The sequence below is a fragment of the Hirundo rustica genome, chromosome 8, assembly GCF_015227805.2.
Source record: "Hirundo rustica isolate bHirRus1 chromosome 8, bHirRus1.pri.v3, whole genome shotgun sequence".
Taxonomy (NCBI): Eukaryota; Metazoa; Chordata; class Aves; order Passeriformes; family Hirundinidae; genus Hirundo; species Hirundo rustica.
In genome coordinates, this window is record NC_053457.1 from 35,365,548 (window position 1) to 35,389,096 (window position 23,549).

Here is a 23,549-nt window from a genome sequence, read left to right on the forward strand (position 1 = left end):
TTTTTGGTGGTTTTTTCCCCCTCATCATTATTAACCCTTCAGGGAGCGAGCAGAAATAACCCGGGAGGCAGAGCGTTATCTCCGTGCCGCTGTGGCGGTCCCGCCCCGTCCCTTCACGTAAAGCCGCGTTTGGAGCGGCGCGCGTGGAGCCCCCGCTGCCGCCCGGGGAGCGCCTCCGCGGCCGCAGCACCAAGACCACCACTCCTTCCTCCTCCGCACGCTCACGGTCCCGCTCCTGGCGCCGCGCACGGCCCGCACCCCGCCGGGACGGGGCCGGACGGGGCCGGACGGGGCCGCGATCGCCGCCCCGCTCGCAGCCCGGCCCGCCCTCCCTGAGGGGAGCCGGCGGTGACGTCACGGCCGGGCCGCCCGGCAATGGGCGCCATTTTGAAACCGCGAACCCTCCCGCGGCTCCGGGCGGCTCCGTCCCGCTCCCGGCCCCGCTCCCGGCCCCGCTCCCGCGGCTCCCCCCGCCATGGCAGGTCTGTGTTCGCGCTCCGCGCTCGGCTCCGCGTTCGCGCCGGGTGGGCCGCGGGTCGGCTCCGTGTGGCGGCGGGAGCCGGCCGCAGGCCGGGCCGCGCCGGGCGGCACCGGCGGGTGATGCGGGAGCGCGGCCGCCCCGAGGGGTCCGGGCCGGGGGTCGGCGCGTGGTCTCCCCTCTCCCTCCCTCTCTCACCGCCCTTTGTCCCTCCGCTGTAGCTGCGAGAGCTGGAGGCGACGACGGCGGCAGCAACGAGGTGCAGTGGTGCTTCTTGGAGGTGAAGGGGACGAGCGACGAGGACGTGGCGGAAGGTGAGGGGAGCCCCGACACGCCGAGCCCTCCCGGGCAGCCGCGGGGCAGCGCCGCAGCAGCCCCGGCCGTGCCGGGGGGTGTGTGCCATGACTAAGCGAGCTCCCACCCGTAGAGCATCACCGACCAGTCACGGCGCCTTCCTCCAGGTCTTTAGTGCGAATCCCAGAATCCCCAGATCGCTGGGGGTGGAGGGGACCTCTGGAGATGATCCAGTTCAGGCCCCTGCCCGGGCAGGGTCACCTGCAGCAGGTGGCACGGGAGCGTGTCCAGGAGGGTTTGGAATGTCTGAGGGGGAGAGCCCAGCCCCTCCCTGGGCAGCCGTTCCAGGGCTCTGCCCCTCCGTGGACAGAAGTTCTTTCTCACCTTGGGCTGGAACTTGCTGGGGTTTCGTTCCTGGCCATTGCTCCCTGTCCTGGCTCTGGCACCGCTGAGCAGAGTCTGGCACCGTCCTGTGCCAGCCCTTGGGGAGATTGGTATGGATCGATGGGATTGGTATGGATCGATGGGATCCCCTCTCAGCCTTCCCTTCTCCAGACTGAGCAGGCCCAGCTCCCACAGGCTCTCCTCATCCCAGGGATGCTCCAGTCCCAAAGTGACCTCTGCTGGACCCTCTCCAGTGGCTCCTTGACTTCCTTGTCCTTAGGATAACTGTCTCCAGTTCTGGGCTTGGGATAAAAGCTAACAACAGTGATACCATACAGGGAGAGGAAAAAAAGAAACACCAGTGGAGTCTGTCAGGCTTGTCAAGTTTCGCTCTGACGCACAGAGAGTGCAGCTCTGTCATTTGTGCTGCATTGAAAAGTGCAGTTTAAAGGGTTCCTGCAGCTGGGGAGAGATTTGATTCCCACTTGTTAACGTTTGGGAGCTATAAATAGGGATATTAAGTGGGGAAAAAGGGCACACCTTCACATTTCTCTGAAACTTTCCAAGCGCTTCATGTTTTGGACAGGGTAGAAAACAAGAAATGTTTTAACCAGGAAAAGTGTTTTCTGTAGTGTGCAGATCCTGGGTGGAGTTTTGCTTGACTCCGATGAGAAAGTTCTTTTTTTGTCCCTAAATTTCCCTAAATGTGTTCTAACTGTCCAGGCTGGCAGCACTCCTTTCTAAAGTGTGGATTGACTTGCAGGGCCGTGTGTGCTCAGCTTGGGTTTGGGATTTTATTTTTGTTACTGGATGCAGTAAATATTTTTCCTTGCTGCCTGCTATGGGGAAATTGTGCTGACAGTGTTTTCATTTTCATGCCACTTGTTTGGCATTCCATTCAAAATAATGGCCATGGGAGGGATAGACTGGAAACTGCTCAAGAAAACTAGACTCACTCAGTTGTTTTCTTCCTTTTTCTCCCCTCTGTATATTCTGTAGCTTGCTCTGAAGTTCATATAGGAATGTATATAAGTAGCTTTTATGTTTTTAAATGTTTTTTATTTTTTCTTGGATCTGTCACCTGTGTAACTAGAAGTCAGTTCTCCATGAGTTAAGGATGTAGTCCTGGGAACATCTGGCTCCTGGGACCACCTTGCTTCCCGGGTAACTCCTGAGCCGCGTGGATTTGCACAGAGCAGGAGAGCTCTGGGAACCATTCAGCACCTGCTTTTGCAAAACTACCACTAAAGTTTCATTTTCCTATGGGAATACCAGAACTATTTTCAGGCTTTGTGACTTTTTTTGCTTTATTTTGATTTGTGTCCTTTCCCCTCCTGTTGCATTTTGCCTTGAAATCGGAATTAAATATAAAATATGGGCTATTTATTTACTAATAGTTGCCCAAATTTAATTCACTAGTAAGAGTACAAACACTTGGTAGATTTTGGGCCTCAGTTAGGGACATATTTACTCATTACCATCTTTTAAATCCTCTCTTACCAAAGTGCACATCTAAACCTGCTTGATGAGCAACTATTGCCTTGAAATAGCCTTCAAGTCACACATAAGTTTTTGTGATGGTGCTGTCAATTTTTGTGAAAAATCAGCTCTCTAGAGGAAGAGGACACCATGAAGTTGCTGTTCAGCCTCTTCCATGCAGAGTGTTTTGCTGGATTTTCTTAGAGATTTATTCAGGAGTTGAAACTGCTCAGCCAGGCAACTTTACCAGAAAATCCTTTATTTTACAGAGCAGCTCTAACATTCATTTTATATTCCATCATTGTTTCTCAGGTGTCTGGCTTCAACACAAACACTGGGACGAGTGTCTGTATCAGATTGGCAGCTGGATTTTCCTAACTGGGTCATTAATACAGAAAATCACTGTCTCCCCTTTGTCATGTCCGTGCCTTGCCTTTCCTCGGTGACTAATCCCTGACCTCTGTTCAGCTCTGTGTCAGGAAAGAGAAGGGCACTGTTCAGTCTGACCATTTCTGAAAGACCAGGATAATCCATCACTTACTGAATATGGATTTTGTAAAGGGTTGGATATGACTTTTCTAGAACAGAAACATTAGTTGGATTCAGGGAAGAGGACTGGAGGATAAAACAGATTGAGTGAAAGATTCGATATCGGGGATGGCAATAATCATAATTTGAAAACAAAGCTAATTAAAGATTGTGTTGTAATTTTGTTGTTAGTGTTTACCTCGTGACTCCAAAACTTGCACTGATTGCCATTGGAACTTGTAATTCTTAGACTGCTTTTTTTTTTTTAGGAGGACCTTTCTAAATAGAGAATGCAAATGCTGCCAGAGACTTTATCAATTCCATGATTTCAGTGTTGAATTTGTTTTGTGTGTTCAAAACTGTCCTGTTTTGGGAGGCTCTTTTCTTTTGAACAAGTAAAATGTAAATCTGTTTATTCAGTAATAAATAATAATACAGAAATACCCAAGTTCCTGTGGGCCAGATGTTCTGCATCTAATCCATGAGCACTTCTGGATGCAGTTCTGTATCTCCAGTTAATGATCGAAGAAATAAACTTTCTTTTTTTTTTAAGTTCTCCAGACAGTGGCTGGTATTGATTGATTGCCGTGCCAAACTGGGACATCCCTTGTTACCATCACTTCAGCCAGCTCTCCTTCTGCTTTTGCTGCCTGTTAGCTGCTGGGTCAGACACCTCAGCAGTTTGCCAGGAAGCAGAAGACACAGGGCAAAGACAGCCACAATCTAATAGAAATGGATTAGCCTGTAATCCTGAGTGCAGCTACAAGCCATTTAGAAATGTTCTTTAGAAATTGTCTTTACAGATCAGTGGTTTAAGATGTTCTCATGTGTGGTTCAGGAATTCACTTGGCCTATTCTCCTGTTCTTAAAGGAAATTCTGGCATGATTTTGTGCTTAAAAAAAACCCCCAGCCTCTTGCAGTAACAGTGCAGCTCTGTGTTGTCTGGTTCAGTTCTGTGGAGGGAGCTGCAGAATTGGTTGTAAGTTTAATAATGTCTTTTTTCTGTAAGAACTGGAAAACAGGACTAGTGACTGAGTGCCGAGCCAGGTGCTGTTTGCTGTCACTGTGCGTCCCTGGTTGTGTCTGTGGGTGGCACTGTGTGCAGAGGGGCAGGAGGTGTGCTGTGAGCTGCCTTTGGGCTGCGGATCCTTGAAAGCCAGTGCTTTGCCATGGGCAGGACCTCGGATGCCTCTTTACCCTCCCTGAAACCTTGGGGTTACCCAGAGCAGCTGTGGCTGCCCCTGCAGCCCTGGCAGTGCCCAAGGCCAGCTTGGAGCAGCCTGGGGCAGGGGAAGGTGTCCCTGCCATGGCAGGGGTGGCACTGGACGGGCTCTGAGCTCCCTTCCAACCCAAACAGGCTGAGATTCCATCATTACACTTTGATGAAATATGAAGCTTTGGTAAGATGCAGCTTACAAATGTTGAAGGGTTTGAATAAGCAGTGAATATCAGTTGCAGAGTTGTAAGTGGGAATGCAGAACAAAGTAATTTGAGTGGTGGGAATACAGGAATTAGTGCAGGTCTTCCTGTGTGAGCAGTGGGAGCCACTGGATTTGTCCCTGCAGAAGGGCAGGCTGGGTGCAGAGGGAAAAGCCTAATGAAAAATGACAAAACCCACTCTTTTTTTAAAGGATGGGAAGGTACAAAAGCTTCAATTGAAAGAAAAATTTGATTTTCTTATCATGCTAAGACTTTTATGAACTCCTGCTGGAAGTACACCCAACACCATCACAATGAGGTACTTAGAAAAAACTAACAATAGCATGAATTAATTAAGTATACTTCTAGTAGGAGAAAGCTTATTGGAATTAATCTTCCAAAGGTTAAAAAATAATTCCGAGGCGGTAGATTTGCACAAGGAATACGGGATTATGTCACGAATCTGGGAAGCAGCCTCCATCATTTCTCATGGCTGGTAGGGAAGGCAGGGCACGCTGTGCAGGCAGGAAGGGAGCACATCTGTGTGACTGAGCTCTGGCTTTGCTGCTCCCTTTCCGTGCCACGCCGGTCTCACTTTCCTCTCACTGGCACATCCAGACAGCTCCGGGCACCCCAAACTCCAAGAAAACAGCTTTTTTGAGATACCGTCAGGGGATTTCAGTGTCAGGCCAGTCTGGTTCCATTGAGGAGAAGACACAAAGTGAGCTAAATGAGGGGATGGCGCTCAGTGCCTGCCGTGCTGGAGCTCCGGGTGCTGTGCCGCCCCTGAGGGGTGGCAGGGGCTGGCAGTCCCTGGGGCAGGGTGGCACCCGCGCTGCTCTCTGCCCACCCGGCAGGGCAGCCTGCACGCTCCTCCAGGAGCCAAGTGGCTCAGCTCCAGGCGTGCAGGACACACAGGAGCTGGCAGGCTTTCCCACACAGCTCCAGACAAGATGTTTGGAGTTTGCCACAGCCTGTCAGCAGCAGCGCTGACCTCGGACGGCTTCTGCTTCCCGGCTGGCCGGTGCCCTGCTCGTGCTTTGCCTTCAGTCTCTTCAGGGATTTCAGTTAGTCCCAAAGCAGAGTTATTTTGGACTAAGTTAAACCCTGCCAGGTGCCTAAAGGCAATTCAAGCCGTTTCACAAGTGATTTGAGTATTAGGGCATTAGAAAACTGTTGGACCTTACGGATATTTTCAGTTGGCGGCGTGTTTAGTGGTGTAAGCTGAGAGAAGTTTGGTCTGGGCAAAACTATACCCTTTGTCTCATTCTCCTGATTTCTGGTACACCTCACTCCTGTGTTAGCTCTTCAGAGAAATCCTAAAAGTGGAAGTGTAAGAATTCATTCTATAAGGAGACATATTCTGAAAAATAGGTGATCTCAGTAACTTGGGTGTGTATGTATATTGTCAGGTGGTTACTGGCAGCTGTGAAGTTTGGCTCGTGTTTCGGTACGGTTGTGATTTCGATCAGCTGTTAGGAAACAGCACCTCAGGAGCACTGACAGCAGGAGCAGCGGGTCCCTCCCCGCTGCAGGGTGACCTTCTCTGCTCCACTGGCTGTCCTGGCAGCTGTGGGGACAGCCCTCCCTCACCTGCAGGCAAGTCAGAGACATGGACAGGGAGGAGGGAGAGGCTGAGGGGCAGAAGTGAGTGCTGGAGACAGAATCCTGCAGTGGCTGAAGCTGCAGGCAGGTGGGGAAAGGTCTGTTGGGAGCAGGGTGCTGCCAGCAGCTCCCTGTGCTTGCCTGCTGTGGTACCTGCAGCCATCCCAGCTGGAGAGCTGTGGCTTCACAGCCCTGCTTCCCCCTGCCCACCCCGGAGCCTTCCAGTGCAGCTGCACGTCCGTGGGAATGTTTGGGAAGTGCTATCACTGCAGATCAGTGACAAGCAGTTCTGAGGCCCTGTGTGTCTGGAACTTGTTGAGCTCCAATAGGATTTTGGTTTTTAAACATTTGTTTCTGTGATCTGCTCTTCAGCAGGTGCTGGTCTCTAAATTGCTTCATTTTCTTTGATAATCTCTTCCCTCTAAAGGGGCTCTCTGTTTTTTTCACTGATCTTATTTGCTCCTATTATATTTTTTATTTGAGGAGTCTCTCCTGAGTTGCTCTGAAGCGATGGTTCCTTGCTGTTCTCGCTGCCCACATTTGTCACCTGAGGTCCCTCAGAATGGTCTCTTGTCCCTGTCTGCTGCAAAGAGAGTTGTGTTCCTTCTGTTGTTGTGTCACACAGTTCAGCACAGCGTTCCAGGGAGATCCCAGTGTCTGCTCTCTGAGTTGGTTCAGGAGCACAAGACTGGCTGTGATCCCTTCTGCACACCGTGCTCACTTCCCACCCACTGCAGGAGACCACACAGTGCCTCCCACAGCTTTGTCCAGCCACAGGAGAACTCCAGCTTTGTAGGATATCGGTGTTGGAGGGAAAGGTGTGTCACCTTTGAGCTTGGTCACAGCCTCAGAAATATTCCCACTGGCAGTCTCCCTGCCAGTCCATGCCACCCATCTGCCTGCAGGCCAATCCAGCCATTTCCTCTCAAAGCAGGAGCCTCTGCAGAGGTTTCCGTGGGCCTTGCAGCAGTTCCTGCTTTGGTCCCAGGATGGGTCCTGGAGAACGGGGCTGTGCATTCAGACTGCTCCCCAGAGAGCAGCACAGGAGCCGGGTGTGCAGGCTGTGTGCTGAAGTGGTACGCTGTCCGTTACATACTTGGAAAATTGTGAGTTAAAATGCCCTGGAGGCTGGAGCAGCCTCCTTTTTAGGTGCTGTTAGAGAGCTGTGAGTGTTTGGTTCCTTTTCAGTTCATGTCTGAGGAGCGGGTTTGTGACAAAAGGCTCTGAGCAGCTCAGGAGGATGCGAGGCACTGGTGCTGACCAAGTCTCATTAGTGTTGGTCCTGAACGTGAGCTGCAGCTGCAAATTCCTTCTCTCCTAGGTGAGCCGTCAGGTAATTCCATGTTTGCAGGTTTGGGTTTGAACCAGAGCAGCAACGCACAGCCAGCTTAGAGAGGAAAAGTTCACAGGAGCTAATTTTAGGCACCTGATGTAGATGTTGTGGATCTCTTTGCATTCTCCATTACCTCAGCTGAGAGGCCGGGTGTTGATACCGGTGTCAGAAATACCCGGGATGAATCCTGGGGGGATTAAGTTAGTTCGCAGGTATAAGCTTGCTGTCATCTCCAGATCCTAACAAAAGCTGGTCTCTGCCACCCCTTGACTCCCAGCAGAACCTGCCCAGGAGGCTCTGAGGGCTGTAAACTTCCCCGAGTTCTGGCAGGAGCTGTTTGTAGGGAGGTTCTCACTCAGCAGGGATGGTGTAAGGCTCCGAGCACTCAGGCTGAGCTTTGACACATCTCTCAGGGCCGACAGGGCTGTCCTGGGGCAGGGATGGGCTCCACCACGTTACTGTAGAGCTGGATACTTGTGACCTCCCATGTGCTGGGTTGGCATTTCCTGCCCATGGGCGTGGTCAGTGCTCTGAAATTTGGGGGTACTACGGAATCACTGTGCAGTTGCCAGCAATCCTTTTAATACACCAGCTGTGGAAACAGCTTGGAGTTTCTCCTCTGGATGCAGTGTAACCATTTGGAACTCATTTCCAGAAGTGAGGCTAAACATGAATTTTTCATACCTGGAAAGGAATATTGCCAGCCTTGTATGTTACTGTGACGTCGCTGGGATTGCTGCCCTCCCTGGTTACAGGAGGAGGATTTACACGGATGCAGAGCAAATCCCAGCCCCACAGGAGCAGAACTGGAGGGACAGCTGGGCTAACCTCTGTTTCTAGAAAAGCAGCACCTGAGAGGAGAGCCTTGGGGTGCTGTCCATGAGCAGATAGCACACCGGTTTGGCCTTTCCCACATTCCTTTGGGAGTTAACTCTGCTGGCATGGAGAAGAGGCTGGAAAGTAAAGCCAGGGGATAAGACTGTGCTTGTATCTCTAAGAAGCAGTTATGACATCTAATAAAAAAGCTTAGAAACCCCAGAGTTAATGCAGTGAGGAAGAACCTGCAGAGGTTTGCTTTGTTCTTTCCTAAAAGTTTTAAGCTGACTTGGAAGTGAAGAGCAAATGTAGGTGGGTGAAGTGTTGCGCAGAACAGGGATGGTTTGGAATTCATTCTGTGCTTTTCTTGGAATCTTGGAATATTTTATTTCACCTGCTTTGAGATGGTAGAGTGCTGAGGATAGTGGGTGGAGTGATTTGGGGGATTGATCTGCTTCAATTAAACATGCCTACAGGGAAAACTTTATAATTCATACATTTATGGATAAAACAATTGCAGTGCTATTAAAACAGGTGATTGCTCATATTCCAAATTTTGTAACTTGGAAAATATTTGAAGGAAGCTTCTCTATTTTTGTCCTGCTGTGCCCCCCCAGTCCCTGTTCCCCAGAGCATGTTGGTGGCAGGCTATTTCAGTGCATGTTCTTTACCCTCCTCTCCCTGCACTTCTTGTTTCAAGCCCTGGAATTTGGGTAGTGTCTGTGTTTTGGTGTGTTTCCACCCAAGATTCTGTTTGTCTGGATAGCACTGCTGGGGAATAATGGCTGTGTCAGCAGGTTTGGGCATTTTTGTGAAACAGAAATGATGCACAGATTATTGTGAGCAAATAATTGTGTGAATACTCCAGTAGAAAATGGGAGAAGCTTATAATAACTTTTTGCCTGTCTGAAACGAAACGGAAAAGTAGTTTTTTTGACTTTGAAAGAATTGTGTGTGTTAAGGAGGCATTTATTCCTTCTGTAATTCCTGAGCCTCCAAGGGTAGAAGGGATCCTTGCCAGAAGGGCTTGCAAGTGGTGGTAGTAGTGGAGTATTACTTTTGCTACAAATAAACTTTCATACCTCAAGGGCTTCTTCACATCTGAATACTGAAAATGTCATAAAATTCTCATTGAAGTCACTTCACTGATTGCTTACCTTCTCAGTTTGTGTCTTTTTCCTTCATTTGCTGCTTTTTCAGGGTGCCTTTTAAAATGCCTGTGTATAATTAGTAATAGCTGATAATTGGCTGGTAATTCTCTTTAAAGAAAGGTGACTATAAAACTGGATGTGTCCAAAAGCTGATTAGTAATGTGGTATTGAAGGCTGGCATAAATAAATAGATAAATAAATAGAAAGATGATATTTACTCATTTATTTAGTTATCCTAAATAATCTTTTTTTTAATCCGAGAAGGTAAATATTTATCTCTACATACTAGGGAAAAACTTTTAAGGGCATCATTGATAAAAGGTGAAAAAGGAATTTATATTGAGAGAAAACTGGTTAGGGTTTCCAGTCACCTTCCTCGTGAGAGTGGGGCATTATTGAAAGGAATTTCAAAGATAGCACAGCAAAATCAATACAGGAAAGGAGTTTCCAGGAGTCTCCAGTTGCACCCTCTGGAACTAATTGATATCATACACTTCAAACCTCAGAATTTTGCTGTGTGCATCACAAATGCAATATTTGATATGAGCAGGCCCAGCAGGAGCAGTGTTTGCTGAGTGCTTTGTTGGGTTTGTTACCATCTGCCCCGGCCCCGGGCCAGACATTTCCAGCTCCTTATCTCACCTCCCCTTGGCTGGGCTTGTTCAGTGGCAATTAGTTCTTTATTGCCACCTCCCTAGGGGCTGGGGCTGCACTGGGGATAAGCACCGGCCTCTCTCCAGGCCCTGGCCCAGGGCACTGCAGGTCCTGAGGGTTTTCCTTTGCTCTCCTGCTTCCATGTGTCCTTGCTGAAGCTTTGCAGGGAGCTGCTTCAGCGAGCTCGGCCGGAAGAATTTGGTTTCTATTTTCCCCCTTTGGCTGAGGGGAGCTGCCTGTTCCAGGCTTCTGAAGGAACTCCCTGAGTGCTTGGCTTGGGAAAGGCAGGGGTCCCTCAGCCTCACCTGGTCAGGGTTCCACGGGAACAGCACCTGGCAGGATGCACACACTGGGCTGGGATCCCTGGGGAAGCTCGGGGCAGGGAGATCCCTGTGCACACTGCAGTGTTACTGCCCACACCTTGGGGAGCTCAGGGCAGGGAGATCCCCCTGCACATTGCAATATTCTTGCCCACAGGCAGCACACACACCTTGGGAAGCTCAGGGCAGGGAGATCCCCGTGGACACTGCAGTGTTACTGCCCACACCTTGGGAAACTCAGGGCAGGGAGATCCCCGTGCACACTGCAGTGTTACTGCCCACACCTTGGGGAGCTCAGGGCAGGGAGATCCCTGTGCACACTGCAGTGTTACTGCCCACACCTTGGGGAGCTCAGGGCAGGGAGATCCCTGTGCACACTGCAGTGTTACTGCCCACAGGCAGCACACACACCTTGGGGAGCTCAGGGCAGGGAGATCCCCGTGCACACTGCAGTGTTACTGCCCACAGGCAGCACACACACCTTGGGGAGCTCAGGGCAGGGAGATCCCCATGGACACTGCAGTGTTACTGCCCACAGGCAGCACACACACCTTGGGGAGCTCAGGGCAGGGAGATCCCCATGGACACTGCAGTGTTACTGCCCACAGGCAGCACACACACCTTGGGGAGCTCAGGGCAGGGAGATCCCCATGCACACTGCAGTGTTACTGCCCACACCTTGGGGAGCTCAGGGCAGGGAGATCCCCATGCACACTGCAGTGTTACTGTCCACAGGCAGCACACACACCTCGGGGAGCTCAGGGCAGGGAGATCCCCATGGACATTGCAATATTCCTGCCCACAGGCAGCACACAGACCTTAGGTTCCTAAGGCAGAGTGCCTCTGGTGACTATGCACTGAAGAATGAGTAAGTTTTAGCTTGTCAGTAAAAGTGTGTCAGGCACTGGAACATGGCTGCATTTGGGAATGTAAATGGAGAATCCTGTCATTGCATTAATACAAGTTGTAATGCTTTTTTTATGCTCAAGTCTTGGAACTCCTTGATTTGCTTTCCACATTACAGCGCTGGTTTATTTGTGTTCTCTTTACAGCTGATATAATTTCAACAGTTGAATTTAATTACACTGGTGATCTTCTTGCAACAGGAGACAAAGGTGGCAGAGTGGTTATATTTCAAAGGAAACAAGAGGTCAGTGACTCGAAAAACAAAAGTGTTGTTACTACGCTGTTCTTGTGTTGCACAGTCTCACTTCATCTGTTCATGCCCTGAGGTTTACATGGAGAGTTTTCTCAGAAAACCCCAAGTTAGCCAAGTTTCTAAATATCTGCCCTGTGCTAACTTGGTAAGTTGGTCTGGTGAGGGTTCCCCTCCCTCCTTCCAAAACAAAGTCCCCAAAATCCGAGTGAGCTCTTTACATGTACCTGGTGTCCTCAGTGTTGCTTTGCAGAATTTGGACTTTCTCCTAAATTTTTCCTTTGGGTCAGGCTGATCTGAGATAAATCACAATTCTTTGGGAGAGAACGTAGAAGGAGTTCAGGAAATAAGCTGCAAGGACTACAGGATAAGGTGTTTAAAAACTGTTTGAGGATTTAAAACTGGTGGGAACGGGCACTTCTCCAGAAGCACTTGAGCATTTCCTATCAGGAGGGTGGGAGCACTGTCCCTCCTGCGCTTCCACAGCTCCTCTTCATGGAGTTCAGCTGTGTGACAGTGCTGTGGTGTTCCTGTGTGTTCATCCTGAGCCACATCCCTGAGCTGCACTGGGGATGGGAAACGTGCACCAAGTGCTGAAAAGTAATTGTCATGTCTGGGAGGAATCTGGGATTGTGTTCTTTTGAACAGTCAGGATCCCACCTGGCAGTTCTTAGCAAAGTCTCTGCTTATCCTGTCCTTTGAGGAGTTGAGGGGAATTGGAGGGTTTGAGCATTCTCCTGGGTCAGAAATACCAGAATTGATCATGGAATTTTAATTCAGCTTGTCTGTCCATGAATATTACAAATCTTGAGATGCTGTGGGCTTTCTCCAGCAGAAGCCCTCTGCTCTCGCTGTGGGGCTCAGATGATGCTGGGTTAATGAACACCTGGCCGGTGTTTTGCATTTCTGGTCCTAGGCCTGTCCCACAGGTGGCTGGTTGTTGTGGCAGGCTGTGGAGCAGGCGGTGCCAGCGCTGCTGAAACATTACCCGCACACTCCGGCCTCATTCATCATTTACTCATGGTGGCCAGAGACTTAGCTAAGGCCCAGGGATAAGGTCAGAAGTGCCTCAGGAGCATCCTGAACTTCTCAGGATCTCAGACTTGCCTGATGTGGAGGGGGACTGTTACGGGTTGGCTCTCAGTGGCTCCGTAAGGCAAAACCCACCTGTCACGGCACTTCCTCAGAGGGTGGGGAAAGCAAACCCCAGGTCAGACTGTTCACACAGGAGTATTCAGCTCTCTCCTTGGGAGCACATGGGAACTGAGGGAGGGGTTGGGAACGAGGGATGTTTCTTTTGTCATGTGCATAACTGCAGAAAAGGATCTAAAATAAGTATAATAGTGGAACCTTAAAATAATAACCATATTTTTTACCCAGTTTGGATTTAAGACTAGGTTAACTGGGTCAGTGACAGCCTAGGGTGGTTATACAGTTCCCCAAACACTTGGATTTGGGAGGGCACCCTGGAATGCTCTGCATCGTGCCCTGGGCTTGGAGGACTTGACTTCACTTGCAAGCAGCAATTACTCCAAGCAAAGGTGTGAGTCGAGAGGGAAACCTCCAGTGCCAGGGCTGCTCACTCTGAGTGCAGGGAGCTCCTGGGTGGGGTCATGTGAGGGGAACCTGGCCAAAATTCTTGCAGGTCAGTGATGTGTAGGGAGTAAAATCATGCAGAGTCTGAGAGTAAACTGAGAGTGTGGAAATTCCACAGCCAGGGAAAACTGCACCCCTGGGGCTGTTCTGCAACACAAACACTGACACCAGCTTACTTGGAAAGCCTGATAACAAGGTGCCTCAAATCTGATAATGCAAATCTGGGGAACCTTGGGACTTCACTCTCTGTTCCTTGCTCCCACACCCGGCACACAAGGATAGCAAAGCCTGAAGGGTGCACAGATATTTATACATAAAGCTACATTTCTGAAGAGGAACCTGTGTTGATGCTAAACTGGGTACAATGTCACAGACTGGAGTCACAATTGAAGAGCTGTTGTAAAAGCTGATGTTCTGGTTGACAGTTTCTACTGATTGATTTGTATGGGCCATTTCTGAGGGACCCAGTGACCTCAGCCTCAAGAAATGCTCTTTTTCTTGCAGTCTAAAAGCCGTCCTCTCTCTCGGGGAGAATACAATGTTTACATTACCTTCCAGAGTCACGAGCCTGAGTTTGACTACTTGAAAAGTCTAGAAATTGAGGAAAAAATTAATAAAATTAGGTGGTTACCACAACAGAATGCTGCTCACTTCCTGCTGTCTACAAATGGTAAGGGCCCTTTCTCTCGCACAGAGAACTTTGTCATTGGAATATTGTCTCACCTGTCCTACACTTGGGGCTTTTGTCTGACATGTTTTGGGGTTGTTTTAATGTCTTCTCCAATTACATGCAAAATATGTTTTGATTGTAATGTTGGATGTGTGAATATTGGGTCTGTTTAGTTTTGGTGCATCATGGAGCATCTCTAAGTGAAGTTGTAGAACTGGGGATGTGGGTTAGTGAGAATAGTTAGACTCATGTCTTAAAGTTATTTTCCAACCTAAACTATTCTGTGGGAAACATTCGCTCCTCTTATCAGAGGAATACATTATTCCTAACAGTTTGGATCACTTTGTGAGGTCAGGGTGAAATTCTAAAAGCAGGAGTGACTTCTGTCTGCTGGTCTATGCAATTAAAATAATTTCCTCTGATAGAAGTTTTAATAAAGCATTCTTTAAGTGGTGTCATCTGAAAAGCTCTGCAGGAGTCTGGGGAGGAGAGGTTTGGCTCCAGCTAGGCAAGGATCTCAGCACTGGGTGAGACAAGTGTGCACTCCGTGGCTGCCCCTGGAACACTTCCCTGGTAACACCTGGGAGGTGCATTCCTTTGGGCCCCAAAGAGTGGGGCAGATCCTGATCTCTGCCTTTACTGGCTCTGAGCACGTACCCGGCACAAAGCTGGTTTCCTTCAGCACAGTTAGAGTAAGGAGTTCACGTGTCTGCTGGGTTTGGTCCCTAGCAGTGCTCTATTGATGTAGTTCAGATAATAATCCATGCCTTGGTGGGGAATTTGGGTAATCGTGTGTGAAACTCTCCCCAGGCAGTGGCGTTTGGGTGAGGGGAGGCACGGGGCCTTACTGCTCAGGCACAGCCTGGGATCTAATTCAATCTGCACCTCCCGTTGTGGGTAAAGAGCTCCATCAGGGTCCTTCTGCTGCTGTCAGTGGAAACACGGACAGCTCACTCGTGTCCACCCTGCTGAGTCCATAGTTAGGGATTTCGTTTCGTGTTCAATTCATTCTCAAGCATGTGAATTTTTTGGTTTTAGATAAAACTATTAAACTATGGAAAATAAGTGAAAGGGATAAACAAGCCGAAGGTTATAATTTAAAAGATGAAGATGGAAGACTTAGGGAGCCTTTCCGAGTCACGGAACTACGGGTACGTCTCTGCTCTTTGACTTCGTGTATCTCTCTGCATGCTCTTCTCTGTCTTTGTGCTGCCAAACTGAAATGTGCAAATCAAAAATGGTGTGTGGGTCAGGGTCATTGAAAACTTTCAGAAAAAAACGGAGACGCTTCATTTTCTTAAATATAAAAACTATTAAAAAAGGTTCCTCTGGAAAGCTTGAGGGAAACTTTCATCATTATAATACTGTATTTCTAAGAGGATGACTCAAGAATTGGAACAGGGTATTCTGTGGCTGGGTAAAGATGTGTTAGACCAAATTCCAAGCATTTGGATAACCTGATGTGTGCTGGAATAGTCTTGGACATCGTGCTGTAGTGATAGGGTTAGTGCTCCAAACTTGGGATCATTTGGAGCAGAAGCCCAAGAAATGAAAGGTGGGCTTGGGGTTTTCCCTGGGGTTTCGTGTTGTTCCACCATCAGCAGGAACAGAGCTCTCGCTGCGCTCAGCCAGCCCTCCATGGCTTCAGCTGGAGGCATTTCTTGGGGGTTTGTCTTGCTTTTGCTAGCGTTGAACAGAAGCTTTGGGTGTCCAAAATGCCTTGGGAAAGGCTATCCTCTGCCTCAGTGTGTGCAAGCCAGGGCTGGATTGAGTACTGCAGTGAGAGCAGCTGAGCCCAAGGACATCCCTCAGGATGGAAGGAGGTCCCGGGGGAGTTTTGGGTTCTGCAGCCTTGCCCTGCTGGAGCAGCCGGGGACTTGGTGAGAGCAGGCACCAGCTGGGGCACGGAGGGGCCCTTTGGGCTCCTGCCCGCAGGGAGCAGCAGCAGGAACCTCTCCAGTCACTCCCTGCACTTGCTGCTGCTCCGAGCTGATGGATGAGCCAAATCTGAGCAAGAGCTGGCTGGAGGACAGGCCTCACCTGGAGGTTCCTCCTTGTGTTGAAATGCTCAGGGTTTGGGGAACCAGTGTACAGGAGCTTTGGGGCTCTGTTGGCAGGTTTTGTTACAGAAACACAGTGCCCTTGTTCATGGGGACGTGGCCTGGAGGGGAAGCGGTGCTTTGCACGGACACCACGGCATTTCCAAGCCCCATTCCTGATCTCTCCCATTAGTGCCCCTGTGCTGTCACAGCCAGGCTGGGAGCGCTCTGAGATAGGACAGTGGCCTGGTAAAATGGAATGGATTAATTGTAGTCATTAGTTGGCTGTAAACAGGCTGGGAGATAGAAACCAGGCAAGCAGGTAGGGAGCCCTGGGATGGATCAGGCCTTGCTGCAGGAGGACATCTTAGGAACCCCTGAGCTGCTTGTGGGAGCAGCACATCCAGGTGTGCCCAAATTCCTGCTGACTGTTCACAAACAGATTGGGAATTTTCTTGGAGACTGTTCTTGCCTGACTCCTGAGCACCCGTCTGAGGTCTGGGGATGTTTTTAAGGTCTTGTTTCTATAACCTTTGGGTGCCATTTCAAACTCAGCCCGTGTGCTGTTGGGTGAGACACCAAGGGCTGGCTTTGGCTGCGAGGGTTCCTGTTGGCAGCGTCCAAAGTCAGCGCCCATGTGCTCTCTCAGTGTTTTTCGTGCTCAGTGGATTTCAGAAGTGTTTAGTCACCGAATCAATACAGAGATCTGTGGAGTGCAATTCATTAATTGCCATCAAACAAGCAGTGGGGTTCAGGGCTCAGCGTTGGCGCCAGTTCTGTTTAAGGTCTTTATTGATGATCTGGCTGAGGAGCTCGAGAGCAGCCTCTGAGTTGGCAGAGGATGGAAGGTGAGTGGGATGTGCACCTGCTGGAGGGCAGGAAGTGCTGCAGGGAAAACTGCTCAGGCTGGATTCATGGGCCAGGGCAGGGCTACAGTCCCCATCCCTGCAGGGGTTTCACAGCTGCGTGTGGCACCTGGGGACAGGGGATAGTGTTGGCCTCAGTAGGGCCAGGAGAAAGGACTCAATCCACAGGGTCTTTGCTAAGGCAGTGACGCTGTGCTGGGTGATGTGTGGGGTCAGCAGTGACCCTGTGCTGGGTGATGTGTCTGTGGGGCTCAGCAGTGACTCTGTGCTGGGTGATGTGTCTGTGGGGCTCACAGTGACCCTGTGCTGGGTGATGTGTCTGTGGGGCTCACAGTGACTGTGCTGGGTGATGTGTCTGTGGGGCTCAGCAGTGACTCTGTGCTGGGTGATGTGTCTGTGGGGTCAGCAGTGACTCTGTGCTGGGTGATGTGTCTGTGGGGCTCACAGTGACTGTGCTGGGTGATGTGTCTGTGGGGTCAGCAGTGACTCTGTGCTGGGTGATGTGTCTGTGGGGTCAGCAGTGACTCTGTGCTGGGTGATGTGTCTGTGGGGCTCAGCAGTGACTCTGTGCTGGGTGATGTGTCTGTGGGGTCAGCAGTGACCCTGTGCTGGGTGATGTGTCTGTGGGGCTCAGCAGTGACTCTGTGCTGGGTGATGTGTCTGTGGGGTCAGCAGTGACTGTGCTGGGTGATGTGTGGGCTCAGCAGTGACTGTGCTGGGTGATGTGTCTGTGGGGCTCACAGTGACCCTGTGCTGGGTGATGTGTGGGGTCAGCAGTGACTGTGCTGGGTGATGTGTCTGTGGGGCTCACAGTGACCCTGTGCTGGGTGATGTGTGGGGTCAGCAGTGCCCCTGTGCTGGGTGATGTGTCTGTGGGGTCAGCAGTGACTGTGCTGGGTGATGTGTCTGTGGGGTCAGCAGTGACTGTGATATGTGGGGTCAGCAGTGACTCTGTGCTGGGTGATGTGTCTGTGGGGTCAGCAGTGACTGTGCTGGGTGATGTGTCTGTGGGGTCAGCAGTGACCCTGTGCTGGGTGATGTGTCTGTGGGGTCAGCAGTGACCATGTGTTGGGTGATGTGTCTGTGGGGTCAGCAGTGACCCTGTGCTGGGTGATGTGTCTGTGGGGTCAGCAGTGACCCTGTTGCTGGGTGATGTGTGGGCTCAGCAGTGACTGTGCTGGGTGATGTGTGGGGTCAGCAGTGCCCCTGTGCTGGGTGATGTGTCTGTGGGCTCAGCAGTGCCCCTGTGCTGGGTGACGTGTCTGTGGGCTCAGCAGTGCCCCGTGGGCTCAGCGGTGCCCCTGTGCCCAGCCCGTGTGCTCTGTGCCCGCTCAGGTGCCAACGGTGAAGGCCAAGGACCTGACGGTGGAGGCGAACCCGCGCAGGACCTTCGCCAACGCCCACACCTACCACATCAACTCCATCTCTGTCAACAGCGACTACGCCACGTACCTGTCTGCAGACGACCTCCGCATCAACCTCTGGCACCTGGAGGTGACCAACAGGAGCTTCAGTATCCTTTGGTGCCCGCTGTGCCGCGCGTGCAGCTCGCCCGCCCGCGTCGCAGAGAGTCGCGTTAACGTTACTGATGAGAGCGGACCTTTGAAGCCGGGGATTAGAAGCGGGTTCTGGAGTCTGGAGGTGTAATGCAGTGAAAGCAGGCTTTGGGATGCTCCGTCCTTCCTGAGGGCAAGCATGCCTCCGGTGGAAAGCGGTCAGTAGAAACATCAGACAGGGTTTGATTTCCAAGGAGGAATTGTGGGAGCATCCCTAACTTGTGGAGTTCAGTCAGCTTAAGTAACAGTTGTTGGATATGAACAGTAGGTCCTTTGTTACTGTGGATACTTCTTTCAAAGTTTGTGGTCTCTTTACCAAATCTCAGTGTTTTTTCATGTCAAATGAAAAACCATTAACCGCAGAAGTAACTTTCAGATCCTTTTGCAAACCTGTGCAACTTAAAACTGTGTTTTACATTGACAAGTCTGCAGTAAAATAGGAAGTTTCAGGAGTACTGACACCTAAATAGGTATTTTCTAAGGTTTTAGGTCAGGTTTTCCAAGGCTTTAGGTGAAGAGATGAGTTTTATTTGGTGTGCAATGGGAAACATTAAGAAGGAGGCTTGAGGAGAATTGCTGGACTTTGATTCTTGTGAGATGATCTTTAACTCCAGGAGTCTGAACTTGCGCAGCATCTGTGGATTTGAGATGGAGAAAGCTGGAGAGGCACATTTTAAAAGAGTGTGTAATGACAGGCCAAAGGGGATTGGCTTCCCACTGCCACAGTGGGAATGATGGTGGCAGGGCTGGATGGGAGATTGGGAATCAGGAATTGTTCCCTGGCAGGGTGCTGAGGCCCTGGCACAGGGTGCCCAGAGCAGCTGTGGCTGCCCCTGGATCCCTGGCAGTGCCCAAGGCCAGGTTGGACACTGGGGCTGGAGCAGCCTGGTCCCTTCCAGCCCACACCACTCTGGGGTTCTGTGGCTTGTCAGATGCAGAGCTCTCCAGGCTCTCCCCCACTCTTGTACCGTACACGGTGGAAAGGAAGCTCCTGCCCAGTTTCCTACCTGGCATTTTTAAGCTCTGTCACCGATGAGCTGATGGAGGGGCTCTGGTGTGCAGCGTTGCAGGCCTTGACCAGCTGTGGCAGACATCGTGGACATCAAACCAGCCAACATGGAGGAGCTGACGGAGGTGATCACAGCGGCCGAGTTCCACCCGCACCACTGCAACGTCTTCGTGTACAGCAGCAGCAAGGGCACCATCCGCCTGTGCGACATGCGCTCGGCAGCGCTGTGCGACCAGCACTCCAAGTGTGAGTGCCCTGCTTCCTGCCCTCCTGCCTTCCTTCCACCCACGCATCTGCCCCTCCTGCCTTCGACCAATCCATCCGCCTCCTGCCTTCTTTCCACCCATCCATCCGCCCCTCCTGCCCTCCTGCCTTCCACCCATCCATCCGCCCCTCCTGCCCTCCTGCCTTCCTTCCACCCATCCATCCGCCCCTCCTGCCCTCCTTCCACCCATCCATCCACCCCTCCTGCCTTCCTCCTGCCCTCCAGCCTTCCACCCACCCATCCGCCCCTCCTGCCCTCCTTCCTTCCACCCATCCATCCGCCCCTCCTGCCTTCCACCCATCCATCCGCCCCTCCTGCCCTCCTGCCTTCCTCCTGCCCTCCCGCCGTGCTGCTCTGGCTGTGGGCTTCCCTCCCTCCCTGGGGGTGACAGGGCTGCACTTCTGGGGGTGCTGGGCACGTCTCAGTTGTCTCGCTGTAGGCCAGCAGGGCAGATGAGTGTGGCATGAGGCAAGCACCTGACTGCTCCTGTTTGCCCATTTCTGCCTCATAAACTGGACAGTCACCGATTTAAAGTTTTCCAATTCTGAAAACACTGGAAGCCGTAAGAGCTGGCGTTGGTTTCATGTGGAACTGTGTGTTCTCTCTGCAGTTTTTGAGGAACCTGAAGATCCTAGCAGCAGATCATTTTTTTCAGAAATAATATCCTCGATATCTGATGTGAAATTCAGCCACAGCGGGCGATACATGATGACAAGAGACTACCTATCTGTCAAGGTGTGGGACCTCAACATGGAGAACAGGCCCGTGGAGACCTACCAGGTACAGCAGGACCCCCGCGTGTCCCCGTGTGCCCCGTGTGTGTCCAGCAAGTGTCCCCATGTGTCCAGCGCGTGTCCCACGTGTGTCCCCGTGCCCCGTGTGTGTCCAGCGCGTGTCCCACATGTGTCCCCGTGTGCATGTGTGCATGTCCCCGTGTGTCCCACCACGTGTCCCCGTGCCCCGTGCCCGTGTCCAACGCGTGTCCCTGTCCCCAGGTGCACGAGTACCTGCGCAGCAAGCTGTGCTCCCTGTACGAGAACGACTGCATCTTTGACAAGTTCGAGTGCTGCTGGAACGGCTCCGACAGGTGAGGCTGAGGGGCCCCAGCACTGGGACAGGGCTCTGCCGGCTGCTCTGAACGGGGCACAGGCAGGGCACAGATCCCAGCAGCATTGCAGGGCTGCTCCTGCCCCTGTGCACAGGTGAGAGCCCACCTGCAGAGCTGGGGCCCAGCTGAGGAGGGACCTGGAGCTGCTGGAGCCAGGCCAGAGGAGGCACCAGGATGGTCAGAGGGATGGGGCAGCTCTGCTGGGAGAGCTGGGGTTGTTCACCCGGAGGGGAGAGGCTCCAGGGTGGTCAAAGTGTGGCCTCACAGTGCCTGAAGGAGCTAACGAGAAATTGGAGAGAGACTGTTTACAAGGTTTTGGAGTGCCGGGACACAGGGAATGGCTCCCAGTGCCAGAGGACAGGGCTGGATAGGATTTTGGGCAGGAATTGTTCCCTGGGAGGGTGGGCAGGCCCTGGGACAGTGGGAGGTGTCCCTGCCATGGCAGGGGTGGGACTGGATTGGATTTGGGGTCCCTTCCAACCCAAACCAGTCCGTGACCTGTGTGGACAAGGGACAAAGGGATAGAGGAGCACCAGGAAAACCGTCTTTGCTCACGTGCAGATGAACAAAGTGTAACTGCAGCTAAGTGCCAGTGGCAGGAGGGGACACCAGGGGAACACCTGCTGAAAGAGAAGTGGTTGACTGGCAGCAGTGCTGAGTGCAGGGGGAATGGAGCAGGTGTCCAGTGGAATGCAATGCCATGGAATGCACGGCCTGGTGCTGAACGTGGTCTGACAGTCAGGTGTGAGGGAGGACAGGGTGGATTTCATTTCTAACAAGGTGTGCCTTCCTTTTCCTTGAACCAGTACAATCATGACTGGATCCTACAACAACTTTTTCCGGATGTTTGAGCGGGACGCGCACCGGGACGTCACCCTGGAGGCCTCCCGGGAGAGCAGCAAACCTCGTGCCATCCTAAAGCCACGCAAAGTGTGCACGACCGGCAAGAGGAAGAAGGACGAAATTACCGTTGACAGTCTGGACTTCAACAAGAAGATTCTGCACACAGCGTGGCACCCCATGGAGAACATCATCGCCGTAGCTGCCACCAATAACTTGTATTTATTCCAGGAAAAGGTTAACTAAAGACAGCCGCCCGCGGACAGAGCCTCGTCTCTCATAGTTCAGCTCAGTTGTTTATCTGTAACAGAAGGCCTTGTTGTCCTGTCGGTGAGGAACATTGATGCACTTAACTTCCCTGGAGCTATCGGAGAGCATCTGGCCTGGCTTTGAGTTCCTGGCGTGGTTCTGCCTTCGGTGGGGTGGGAGCGTCCGCGCGCCCCTCTGAGGCACGGCCGGTGGACAGCGCTCAGTGAGGCCAACACTCAAAACAAATGTATTTATTGATGTCTGAGCCTTCCTTTCCAGTTTATAGACCAAAAAAGTTTAACACCTGAGAAGAAAAACTTGTCATAAAAGTGTAATTTCTCTCTCTCGCTCTCTCTGCTGTAATATTTGGGCCTTTCAGAACATTTCTCGTGCTTGATGCCTGCACATTGCTCCTCGGGCCCGGCGCCGGCTCTGACCTCGGAGCGCTGCGGCAGGGCTCCAGCTGGGCTCTAGGCAGGTGTCCATGGCTATTTACTCACCAACTGTACCTATAACCACACCTGGTGGAAACCACTTAATAAATAACAGCCTAGCAAACGTGTTCTTAGAGCTGGAGGGATGTATTCGGTCTTCATTTTGTATTGCATGTCCTGAGCTGGTGCAGAACAGTTCTGGTGGCACCTCTGACAGGGTTTGCCCCAAAACCACCGAGTTTTCGGCAGACTGATACGAACTTCTTCGTGTAGTATTTCAGATCCTAAATTTCGAGTTTCCATGGCATTGTCATAGAGTTGGAGTTGCACTGGATTTGTTGTCAAAGGCTCTGTGTGTGCCAAGTAGGAGATGGAAAGGGTCCTAGAAACATCCGCAGCCTTAACCAAGTGTCGGCCTTGCACGGAGGGAACCAAAACATCGACACCTTCTCTGCCCTGAGGATGAAAATGCAGCTTCTCTGGTGCATCTCACCCTCTGTCAGCCAGAGACAGACCTGACGTGCATTATGGTTTTTAACCTTTTTAGTATTTGTCACAAAGGGAATAGTTTATTTTAAGTATTTGGCGTAGTATCTTGTATTTCCCGCTGCAGTTCCAGAGCCAGCCCTGGCCGGGCTGGGCTGCCCAGGGAGGGCCAGGCCGAGCCCGGGCTGGCAGGACAGCAGCTGCTGGAGCTCTTTTGCTCACGTTTTAAAGCCTTAGGTACCGTTTGTTTCTGTTTTCTTTTCTTCCAAAGAGGCCTCAATCACATCCCCTTCCCCCGGCTGAGCCCGGGGCCGAGTGGGCGCATCCAGCAGCCCCCGCAGGCAGAGGCTGCACTCTGCCAGGTGCCTGCAGCCTGGGAACTCCTTCCCAGAGCCCCAGGCGTTCCCCCAGCCAGTCCCCAGCGTGGTTACACTCCGTTTTCCCTGGAACAGAAGCGTGTTCCGGTCCCAAGAGCAAACCGTGGCCGTCCCGCCCCTCCCGGTGCCACCCCCGAGCCCCTGGGTCCCAGGAAGGTGGCAAGGACAAAGCCCGAGGTTCTCCCAGGAGAGGTTCGGTTCAGCCAGCCCCTGCCCTGTTGGTTGTGACACTTTGGAACTCTGGAGATGTGGAACTGGGGGGTCGCTGAAGCGCCGATCCGACCGCGTTCCCAACGCCTGCTCGAGCCGATCCGTGGGGTTGTACATAATTGTTCAGTTCTTTTGACCAAAAAGTTTAATAAATTTTAAATGTTTACCTGGCCGTGCTCCCTGTGTTTTACAGCATTTCCTTCCGTGTGGGAGGGAGGTGGCTGGA

The 23,549-nt window shown here is 51.7% G+C and overlaps 1 protein-coding gene across 2 annotated transcripts; it reads left to right on the forward strand.

The window, feature by feature from the left end:
- The first annotated feature begins 357 nt into the window (after window positions 1-357).
- On the forward strand, window positions 358-23,499 carry PPP2R2D (protein phosphatase 2 regulatory subunit Bdelta). 2 transcript variants are annotated; one of them, XM_040071048.2, is made up of 10 exons: window positions 358-482; window positions 700-792; window positions 11,515-11,612; window positions 13,719-13,884; window positions 14,923-15,035; window positions 18,125-18,302; window positions 19,436-19,600; window positions 20,230-20,399; window positions 20,615-20,706; window positions 21,534-23,499. In XM_040071048.2, exons 1-10 carry the CDS (start codon window positions 476-478, stop codon window positions 21,811-21,813), a joined length of 1,362 nt encoding a protein of 453 aa, XP_039926982.1. In that variant the 5' UTR covers window positions 358-475; the 3' UTR covers window positions 21,814-23,499. The 2 variants fall into 2 exon arrangements, with proteins under 2 accessions (XP_039926982.1, XP_039926983.1); XM_040071049.2 differs by having other exon boundaries at window positions 13,773-13,884.
- The last annotated feature ends 50 nt before the right edge of the window (window positions 23,500-23,549 follow it).